The following is an 11,213-nucleotide window of genomic DNA, read 5'->3' as shown; positions in this document are numbered from 1 at the left end:
AACATTACTAACACTAATAAGCAAAGGAGGATTTTTGAGTGATTTAAGTAAGAGACAGATGAATCTGAATTCTTTACTACTATCTACCTTATATATGTGACCATTTTGACATTTTTATCTCCATTTTTTTTAATATTAATCAAATTGCCTCTACAGTTATTCTTTTCTTTATTTAATATAATTGGAAGTGCAATTCTTTCATCTTTTATCTTTCCGTGAAGTTTGGAAAGCCTTATTTTGAGTCCAAACTTTTCTTTTTCATAGTGGGAGGCAGCAAAAAGATGCTCAAGAAAAGACACATCGAGGGTCAAAAGTTAGGACCATCCTACAAAATAGGAGTTATCATATCACTCTCCACCCATTATAAGACAACTCATTTCGATCATTTCCTTATATATATAGAACACGATCACTCCCGAGAAAAGGAGATGAAACAAGACCCTAAGGAAGAATAATAAGGTAAAAAATATGGATTATGCTTCTTTGAATAAAATTCATTTGGTTTAGATTGATCAACTCTGCATAACTTAACTTCATAAATCTAATAAGATCATCACAAAAACCATTAGTTCAAATTTATATATTTTCATTCGGTATATTAAACAACTACTTTTAAAATAGTTAACTCATTCTATCAAAATGGAGAAGACGGTTTAGTTCTTGAGAAATGTGAATAAAATTCTATATAGATCAATGGTATCCATACAAAAAAATTGGGTTTTTTCGGGTTTTCCCAATAAAAACTCGAACTCTCCCTTTATAAAGTGTACTCTCCTAGTTAGAATAAATAAAGAGGACCTCCAATTTAATGTACATCTAGAATCTTACTATGAGAAACTAACCTCAGGTAGCTTTCTTTTTCCAAACCAGTGGCCTTCTATTGTATAAGGTAGCAGTTTTCTCATTGCCAGTGATTACTCGCACTTGATAGACCTGTATATGTGGCGAACGAAGAGTAATGCAGCTCGGAAACCAACAGTCCCTAACATGAGAAAGAAACCGTAACAGATGCAGGCCATGTACCCAAAGAAAAACGATATCTGCATGAACCCTGACATATCGGATCTTGCATAGTAATAGTACAAGCAGTAACCATATATAAACAGACCGGTCGATCCACCACAAAGAAATGACCTGTTTCAAGTCAAAATGGACATACATATATCAGAGGACCATTTGAACAGAAGACAAAGCAGAGAGCCTAATAGTATAATTAATCATTTGGAAATTCCCAAAATTGAATTTGTTTACCTTCTAAATCATTTCTTATATTCAAATCTTCTAAATAAACACTATAACTTTGGGCTGAATGTTCTTTATAGCATTGTGCAGTCTAAATAACTTTCTAAAACATAAACATATTGTAGATATAGAAGCCATTCTTTGAAAGAATAGAAAATAACTTGAAAAGTAATAATACCTCACAAAAACAATAAACCATCTATTGATTGGCTTTCTAATACTACTAGCAACTTGTTCTATGAATCAATATCCCATCATCAATCAAAATAGAAAAATCTGTAAAATATTAAGGATACTTTGGCCATTTGATCCAAATAAACCATCTTTTAGTCAAACACAATTTTTTTTAAATCGTGAGCTTTTTTTTGTGAATTATTTGGGATTATTCGCAAAAAAATCACCATCTCACTAACCATCACTTCTTCAATCAAATCATCAACCAAAACACTAAATTACCATTACTTTATTCTTTCTAACATTTTAAAATATTGAATATTAAGGAAATTTTAGTCATTATACCAGATAATCACTTTTTCATCAAATTAGTTTTTTTTTTCAAATTATCCTACATCATCAAACAAGCTCCTGATTTTATTGTATACAAAACTAATAAAAAACTAATCAATCAAGCTGTAGGAAAACAGTTATTTACCTAAGTAAACAAGAAACTAACTTCTCAAAGATGAGCAATACAAAAGTAGTGATCTGAAGGAAAAGTTACCTCCACCACCACTCATGATCTTCAGCAGCAAGCTGGAAGTATGTCAATGCCACAGTTATAAATGCTGTCACGATTAGCAGAATAACAAAGACAATGGACAGAATGCTGTATATTGTGTAAATCCTGTGACCCCAAACACTTGCAAATATGTAGTACAGCTCTATGTAGATAGCACTAAAAGGCAAAAACCCTGCCATTGCCATTTGAGGTATTGTGCTTCTATACCAAGGCAATTCAGGAATTTCTCTTGGGTACTTTGTTGTGCGGCAAGGAGCTTGGAATTCAACGTTACTGTTCTTTCCAGCTATTCCCCCAAGCACAAGCAATGGTGACGTTACTAGCATCCATATGAGCACAATAACCACAATAGTCCCAACTGGAAGAGCGGCAGTAGAACTATAAGTAATGGCAACAGTATTGAGGAAGCAGAACGTCAGGAACAAAGGCCCACAAAAAAGACCTCCAGTAAGCATCAAATTTCTCACCTGTATTGAAATATAGCAAGTCGTTGCTGGCACATTAGACATGATATATTCCTAAAACATTACACTAGACCAGTATTTATGATCAGTAATAATGATTGGCTAATAGATTTTGTTCAAGTGAGCAATCTAAAGAATCAATCAATCTTTTGTCCTCTCCTTAGAATTTTGTAGAATATGATTTGATGTACTCAAAATTGATTGGGTTATGCCAAATTCAGTTGGAAAGTTTGGGGATCAATGGATTGGTTGGGTGAAGTTTTGGGATCAGTGGATTGGTTGGGTGAAAATAATCGAACTTAGAAAGGACTGTAGAATGATTCTAAATTTCTAATTGCCTCATGGTAGATGAGCGAGAGAAACGGCAGAGCATTTGAAGGAAAGATGCTAAGCCATGGTAGAATAAAATTATTGTATTCACATTTTTTCCTCTTTCATAAAAAGAGGAACTCTCAGGCTGAGAGGACTTTAACATCGTGACAAAATGATCAACAACTATATTTTGATTGCAGTTCTTTTGGATTGGTGTTCTGTGTGGAAATATCAAACTAGGACTTATTCCAAACAACTTTGTCTTTCCAAAAGACATTAACATCAAGTGGTTGGAGTTGTGTCTTCCCAACAAAATGTTCACTTATGACTATCTTGGAGGTTGTTCTTTATTTAACTAGTCTCTATTTTTCTATAAATTGTAGTTCCATTGTAATGGTTAAACATTCCAAATCAATCACAAAATATATCAATCTATTATCTCTCTTCATTTTTCTGCATGTTTATGTTTTATTTGAATATGGAAATATCAAATTAGGCTTATTACAAAGTACATTTTGCCTTTTCAGCAGACATTTACTCCAAGTGGTTGGAGTTTCAACAGAGAATAAATAAACAGTAAGAGGAAATAAGATTGACAAGACTATTGAAGCACTTCGCCAATGGCTACAACAGCCATCGGTGGAGGGAACAGAAGAATAGAGACCTAAAGCTCTGATACCATGTAGGAATTTATAGGGAAGAGGATTTCTTCATATATTTGATTGATTTACTGTTACAATGGGAGACTACAGATTATAGGCAAATATAAAAGAAGCTAGTTAAATAAAGAACAACTTCCTAAAATAGTAAATCAATCAAATAAATGAAGAAAGTATTAAACTTGTGTTGGTAAGACACACAACTCCAACCACTTGGAGTAAGTGTTGTTGGAAGACAAATGTCTTCTTTGGAAAAATGAATAGTTTTATATTTCCACACACATAAACTGTTTTCTTGTGGGCATGCATGCAGCTTCTTTGCTTCTCTGGATTGACATTAGCCTTTTTGTGCCCACAATTTATTTTTTAAAATAATAACTGTCTAGAAAATAAAACATAAAGATAAGTATTTGGAAAAGCATACCCAGTTGGTTCCTTCAAGCTGGCAATAGAAGGAGGTAGCAGTATATCCAGCTATTCCAGAAGTAAGAGCATAGATAACAACCAGTGCAGTAAATAGTGCACCTCGGTTGTAAGGATAGAATACACCCACCAGAGCAAGTAAAAATATGAAAACAGTCCTGTAGAGTAGTGTCAAACTATTAGTGACTGCACTTAAAGAGACCACCAAACTAGACTAGCTAACAGCATTTTCCAAAAGTAGTCTACATATTCAGTCAGCTACTTACAGAGCAAACAACTGAGTACCAGAGCCGTTAGCTGCAGCAAATAAGGACTTATACTTGGGGAATCGGAACACATCTCCATGAGTATACTTCCATCCTGTCTCCTCTTGTTCATCGGGTGATTCCTCATCATGAGCATACCTTCAATGGGTTCGATAAGTAAAAGAAAACGTCAGCCACACTTTTTGCAACTTTAGGAGATTATGGAAAATTGAAGGGAAAAATGTAGAGATACCAACTTGATAAAGTCATTTTTAAGAACCCTCATGAGGATTGTGGCTAGAAAACCAGTTAAGAGAAGAACCGTAACACAAGAGTTTACGATTGAAAACCAATGAATTTCTAGGTGATGTGGAAGAGAAGAAGTCTGTGAAAACTTGTCCATTCTATTTTCAAAAGGTATGTCTGTTTCCCTCCACTTTACTGTGTATGTGAACTCAACTTCTACCTCCTTGTCCTCAGTCAAATCAACTACAGAGTGAGGATCCATACGGGCATTGACCTCAATCACACGATCCTTATTGTAAGAGACATCAAAATGAATATGCTGGAAAAGGGAATATTTGAAGCCACTCGGGTCTTCTTTCCCTTCTCTGTCAACTTTTCCAATGAATCCCCAAATAGGCAAGTCATCATAGTACATCTGGAAGTAGTAATCCTTCAATACAGCAGTCCGGAGCTGTGCAACTTCATTCTTTTTCAGCTTCTTTTTACAAACAACCACAGATTCCTTGTCAACTTGAAAGTCAAGAGTATAAGGAGCACTGACAAGACGATCACCATTCAACACCTCACCCAAATCCTCCTTTTTCTCTTTCAAATGAGCTGTCAAAAATAAAAGTAAACACAATATATACTAGACCGTATATTAACATCATAAACTCAGAAACACAATAACATAAATAACACCAGACTGAAATTGAGCTCAGTTTAATGAAATTGTGCACACAAAACTGCATTTCCATTAGGGTGTGTTTGATGATGGGGAATTGGAATTGGAATTGGCATTGGAATTCTAATTCCAATTCCATGAGAATTGGCATTGAATTACAATTCAATTCCTATGTTTGGAAAAATGATAGAATTATAATTCAATTCCAATTCCTATGTTTGGGAAAATGATAGAATTGTAATTCAATTCTAATTCCAATGTTTGTAAAATAAAATATCGGTTCAAAATGTTAACTTTTAAAATATGTTTTGGCGTTTTGGCACGTTTATACGTTTTTGACATTTTTTCACATTTTCACACGTTTTTCACGTTTTCCACACGTTTTAACACGTTTTTCACATTTTCACACATTTTTTACGTTTTTCACACGTTTTAACACGTTTTTCACGTTTTTCACGTTTTTCACGTTTTTCAAACGTTTTTCACATGTTTTTCACGTTTTCCACACGTTTTCACGTTTTTCACACGTTTTTCACGTTTTTCACGTTTTCACACGTTTTCACGTTTTTTACACGTTTTAATACGTTTTCACGTTTTTCACACATTACAACACGTTTTTCACATTTTCACACGTTTTTTCACGTTTTTCACACATTATTCACACGTTTTTCACACGTTTTTCATGTTTTCACGTTTTTCACACGTTTTAACACGTTTTACACGTTTTTCACGTTTTCACGTTTTTCACGTTTTTCACGTTTTTCAAACGTTTTTCACGTTTTTCACGTTTTCAAACGTTTTCACGTTTTTTACACGTTTTAACACGTTTTCACATGTTTTTCACGTTTTTCACACGTTTTCACGTTTTCACGTTTTTCACACGTTTTAACACGTTTTTCACGTTTTTCACGTGTTAAACGTGTTAAAACGTGTTAAACGTGTTAAAACGTGTGAAAAACGTGAAAACGTGAAAAACGTAAAAAACATGTGAAACGTGTCAACAACGTGTTAAAAACGTTTTAAACGTGTTAAAAACATGAAAACGTGTCAAAAACGTGTTAAACGTTCCAAACATGTGAAAAACGTGTTAAACATGCCAAAACGTGAAAAACGTGTTAAACGTGTCAAAAATGTGGTAAACGGGTGAAAAACGTAAAAAAAATGTTAAATGTGTTAAAAACGTGAAAACATGTTAAACGTGTCAAAAACGTATAAAATGTGTTTAATGTGTCAAAAACGTGAAAACGTGTTAAACGTGTCAAAAACGTGTTAAACATGTGAAAATCTTGTTAAACGTGTCAAAACGTGTTAAACGTGTAAAAAATGTGGTAAACGTGTCAAAAACGTAAAAAAATGTGTTAAATATGTCAAAAACGTGAAAACGTGTTAAACGTGTCAAAAACGTGTTAAATATGTGAAAAACTTGTTAAACGTGCCAAAACGTGAAAAACGTGTAAAACATGTCAAAAATGTGGTAAACGTGTCAAAAACGTAAAAAAACGTGTTAAATGTGTCAAAAACGTAAAAAAAACGTGTTACATGTGTCAAAAACGTGAAAACGTGTTAAACGCGTCAAAAACGTGTTAAATATGTGAAAAACTTGTTAAACGTGCCAAAACGTGCAAAATGTGCCAAAACGTAAAAAACGTGTCAAACGTGTCAAAAACGTGTTAAACGTGTTAAAAACGTGAAAATCATGTTAAACGTGTCAAAAACGTGTTAAACGTGTCAAAGGCGTGAAAAACGTGTTAAATATGTTAAAAACGTGTTAAACATGTCAATGACGTGAAAAACGTGTTAAATGTGTCAAAACGTGTTAAACATGACAAAAACGTGTTAAACGTGCCAAAAACGTGTTAAACGTGTTAAAAACGTGAAAATCATGTTAAACGTGTTAGACGTGTCAAGAACGTGAAAAACGTGTTAAACGTGCCAAAAACGTGTTAAACGTGCCAAAAACGTATTAAACGTGCCAAAAACGTGTTAAACGTGCTAAAATATGAAAATATATTAAGCGTGTAAAAAACGTGTTAAAAACGTGTAAAACGTGTTTAATGTGTGAAAAACGTGTTAAATATGTCAAAAACATGAAAAACGTGTTAATTTGGAATTACAATTCCGACCTAAAAAGATAGGAATTGAGAACTATCAAATTACACTACATTGAATTCCATTGGAATTCTAATTCCAATTCCAATTCTTAATATTAAAGTGTCTAACAAACATAAGAATTGGAATTGGACCCTCCAATTCCAATTCCAATGCCAATTCCAGGGCTATCAAACACACCCTTAGAGTAAACTGAAAGAATGGAAGAGCATGCAGTGAAATCCAATAAGAAATGCGAAAAGTACCTGGTAAGCAGAAAGGAAGGTCAAAATACCGATACGTCTCGCTATAAATAATCAAAACAAACAAAGTTAGCAGACATATCTGGATTGAATGAAAGGAAAAAAAAGAAGATTATCTAACACTCATATTTCTGACAATGCCAAACAATCGTGTTACACTTATGCATTGACGCAACCAGAAACAGTCAAATACTAGATCGTGCGGTTAAGCTACACAATAATCAATACTAGATCCTCTATTGAATTCATTCAGATCAACATTCGGATCCACATTACCAATCCTATCGATAATTCAATCAAACAAATTCGTTTTCCAATCATTACTAGTAAACAGAACAGCAACAAATTGCTAAATGCAACTCAGAGTGATGAAGAAAAAGACCTACCTAGGATTGTGGAATGGTCCGACCTTGTTAGCATAGAGCGGAACGGAGTCGCTCTGTTGGTAGCGGTGATCGGAGGCATCTGATCGCACTTGGCTTATACGATACAAGATGAATACGACGATCAAGAGAAGCGTCCTTCGTTTCTTCATCATCGTTGAGAGAGAAAGAGAGAGAGATGGAGGGAGAGAAACCAATTTTACTATGAAATGGAAACCTGTAGAAAAGAGAGAATGGAGGTGAAATGCTGGACCGTTTCTTATGAGAAGGGCGACAAAATTGAAGTATAGTTAAAGTATTAAATAATATAAATAAATTAACAAAACGTAACGAATCTAGTCTATACCCTCATACACTACTTAGCCAAGGAACAAAGTAGCGTATCCAACGCGTCATGTCACCTTTCTTTACATTTTGCGTCTCTTTCGTTTGCTCTCGTTTCTTCTGTTGCTTCTCTTTTGATTGCTCTCCGTTTGCTCGATATCAAACATTTTTAAAAAAAGTTTTCTGAAACTCGGGTATTGTGAAGTCAAAATGGTAAGAAAGAGTTTTCTGAAGCCCAATTTTATTTCTCATTTTAATTTTTCAAGTTTTACGTTTTATTTCTTATTTATTTTGAAGCTTTACGTTAATCTCTAATTTGATAATCATAAATCACATACATAAATAGTTTAATTTACTAAATCGAAGAAGAATTCGACACTGACAGATAAAACTACGAGGTAACTCATTTATTTATATAATATTCATTTAAAGTAGATAATGTACATATTTATATTTACTATTGTAGTTAGTTTTCATGTAAAACGCAAATTGATTAATATTGTAGTTGGTTTATATGAATCTATAATGTGATTCACTGGAAATACTACTTGAAATGTTTGAAAAGACTTATTACTATGGCACTTGATTTATATGAACAAGTTTATAATTCGATTTATAATGATTGAAAACTGAATAAATACAAGAAATACTACTGGAAATGCTTGAAAATTGAATCATTTATAGGAAATACTATTTGAAATGTTTGAAAATTGAAATATATGCACTTATTTGTCATAAAAAATCATTTATACATCCATGTAAAATCATTTATACCTTAATGTAAAATCCTTTGTACATTCATGTAAATCGTAGTATAAACTTGTAATGTGATTTACCGAAGTGCTTAAAAAATAAAATATGATAGCAAAACTTGTTAAACTCATTTATAATGCTTGATTTAATGTTCAAATACGATTTTTAATGCTTGAAACTGAATTATGTACAAGAAATATGACCCGAAGTGTTTGAAAACAGTAATATATGCAACTAATTGTCATATAAAATCATACTCATTTATGTAAAACCATTTATACCCTTATGTAAAACTAATTACACAATAATATAAACCGTAGTAAAGACTTATAATGTGATTTACTAAAATACTTAAAGAAATAGTTTTACATGCTAATTTTTTGCATATACATTATATGATGAGATGGTTGGTTTGTCAAAAGTGATGGTAAAAGATGTTGACACTATTGATATGGTTGAGTGCAGAAGTGAGGTCACGAGAATAGTAATATGAGAGGTCTATTAAGTTAGAAATGATATTGTTGGTTAATCGAGTAATGAGAGTAAGAGGTCGAAGAAGAAAAAATTAGTGCTGGTGAAAAAAAAGTTAAATGAATGTCATGTCAAATTTGTTATTATTTTTTATGAATAACGAAAATAACGATGAATGAAATGAGAAAATTGATCACTAAGTTGTCTCAATCATTGAAGTCCCCTCATGTTTAGACCATAGATGTTAATGATAAAGGAGATAATGAAGACGATAAAACGATGATGATAACGACCAAAAAGAGCTAAGTATTAAATATAATTTTTATTTATCCTTACATAGCGAGACATTATGCTAGTTAAGTTATTAAAAGTGCAGTGTTATTACTAATGTATACAATAATGCTTAAGAGTTCAACTACTTATTTAATTATTTTATTTAAAATTAATTTAGAGTTCACTAGTATAACTCACTCTAACTCAACTTTTAGTATAAACCAAATTTAAATTTTAAAATTTATAAAACTTAAACTACTTAAATCTTAAATATAAATGAAATATAATTATTTTTTCAAATAAAAAAAATAGGTGAGGAACAAAAATATTATACAAAAAAAAAACTAGAATTCGCAACACCTAGTGATAATAAATATAAATGAAAAATTGATGACTGACTTTGAAAAAAATATATATACATTATTTTTGAAATTATAATTTATTGGTTTGAAGAGTTTTAATTTAAAATATTATTTTTTTAGTGAGAATTAAATTCTCTTACTTTAGTTTAAAATATTTGAATAATTTATTAAGTAAAATATTTTTTAAATAAACTAATTTATTTTTATATTTTTTGAAAAAATGTTATATATATTAAAAATGAAAAATAATCGTTTAAGCACAACAACAAAACATGACATGAAAATAAAAAAAAAACAAAAAAACAGTACTTAATAAGTTATTGGACTCGTAAATTATTGAGAAGAACGATTAACTTCCCGACAGACTCTATTAGTTTTTTCCTTAACAAATCTCAAAATCATTATAATAATAATATTATGAATGATACACATCAGACGATTGAGATTATTGAAAGTTCGACGAATTCTTTCCAACCAGATAGTTCACCAAAGAATAATTATGATGGTAACTCAAATACATAGGTATGTTATATCAGTCGCATCAATCTAAACTTTCCAATAACTACCTAAAAACTCGGACATCACCCAATGAATCCCTATAATACTTTACGAAATACTTCAAATACTAGTCACCCCTCGACAATGCAAAAGTAAGCGAGTTGTCGATTCAACCTTTTCTTGACACATACGACTAGCCATAATACAACATTTTTTCATGCACATATCATCGATTAGAATTTCATAATAAATAACGCTCCATCCAAATAACGAGATTTTGGATAAAATCTTTGACTCTCAAAGTTTTTCCCAACAAAAATTACATGGAATCATCTTAGCGAACAACTTGTAGCAATTCCCCATATGGAAACTATCCATATCTTGTCAACGCATAATGCCTTGTTTAGACAGTGACACTTTTTTGTGTCCTACCAAAAGTAAAATTCTATTATGGGACGAAGTCTCCATAATGTTTAATTTCTTTCTATATCTAATTTGGCTAGTAAAATCACTAGATCGAGAATCAAATATGTCCTTAACTATGACATTTCTACATATAACAATGGAAGCAAGCTCATGGTACGTCGTAGCTAGACATTTGACACTACACCAAATGCCATCCCCAAATCTAATCGAAGAACCATCCCTCATAATGAATCTAGACTCTTTACAAATTTTTTTCCACATAGAATAAATTTCATCCAAATGCTACACCCCGCTGGATAATTAGATATTTTGGTGAACCAACAAGACCAATCATTATCATACTTACATCTGATTATCGATGCTCCATTGCAAATCTAC

At 32.0% G+C, this 11,213-nt stretch overlaps 1 protein-coding gene across 2 annotated transcripts; it reads right to left on the bottom strand.

Moving 5' to 3' along the window:
• Nucleotides 1-224: 224 nt before the first annotated feature.
• LOC124934278 (transmembrane 9 superfamily member 3-like) lies at nucleotides 225-7,945 on the bottom strand. Of its 2 annotated transcripts, XR_007099061.1 has the most exons (8): nucleotides 7,732-7,945; nucleotides 7,349-7,389; nucleotides 4,342-4,927; nucleotides 4,106-4,243; nucleotides 3,841-3,997; nucleotides 1,964-2,448; nucleotides 843-1,134; nucleotides 225-325 (listed from the first exon to the last, which is right to left on the bottom strand). XR_007099061.1 is itself a non-coding variant. In XM_047474783.1 (7 exons), exons 1-7 carry the CDS (start codon nucleotides 7,881-7,883, stop codon nucleotides 915-917), a joined length of 1,779 nt encoding a protein of 592 aa, XP_047330739.1. In that variant the 5' UTR covers nucleotides 7,884-7,945; the 3' UTR covers nucleotides 671-914. The 2 variants fall into 2 exon arrangements, 1 of the variants encoding a protein (XP_047330739.1); XM_047474783.1 differs by lacking the exon at nucleotides 225-325 and having other exon boundaries at nucleotides 671-1,134.
• Between the last annotated feature and the right edge of the window lie 3,268 nt (nucleotides 7,946-11,213).

The sequence above is a fragment of the Impatiens glandulifera genome, chromosome 4 (assembly GCF_907164915.1).
Source record: "Impatiens glandulifera chromosome 4, dImpGla2.1, whole genome shotgun sequence".
Lineage (NCBI taxonomy): Eukaryota > Viridiplantae > Streptophyta > Magnoliopsida > Ericales > Balsaminaceae > Impatiens > Impatiens glandulifera.
The sequence above is the reverse complement of the archived record's forward strand: the minus strand, read 5'-3'. Positions and strand labels throughout refer to the sequence as shown.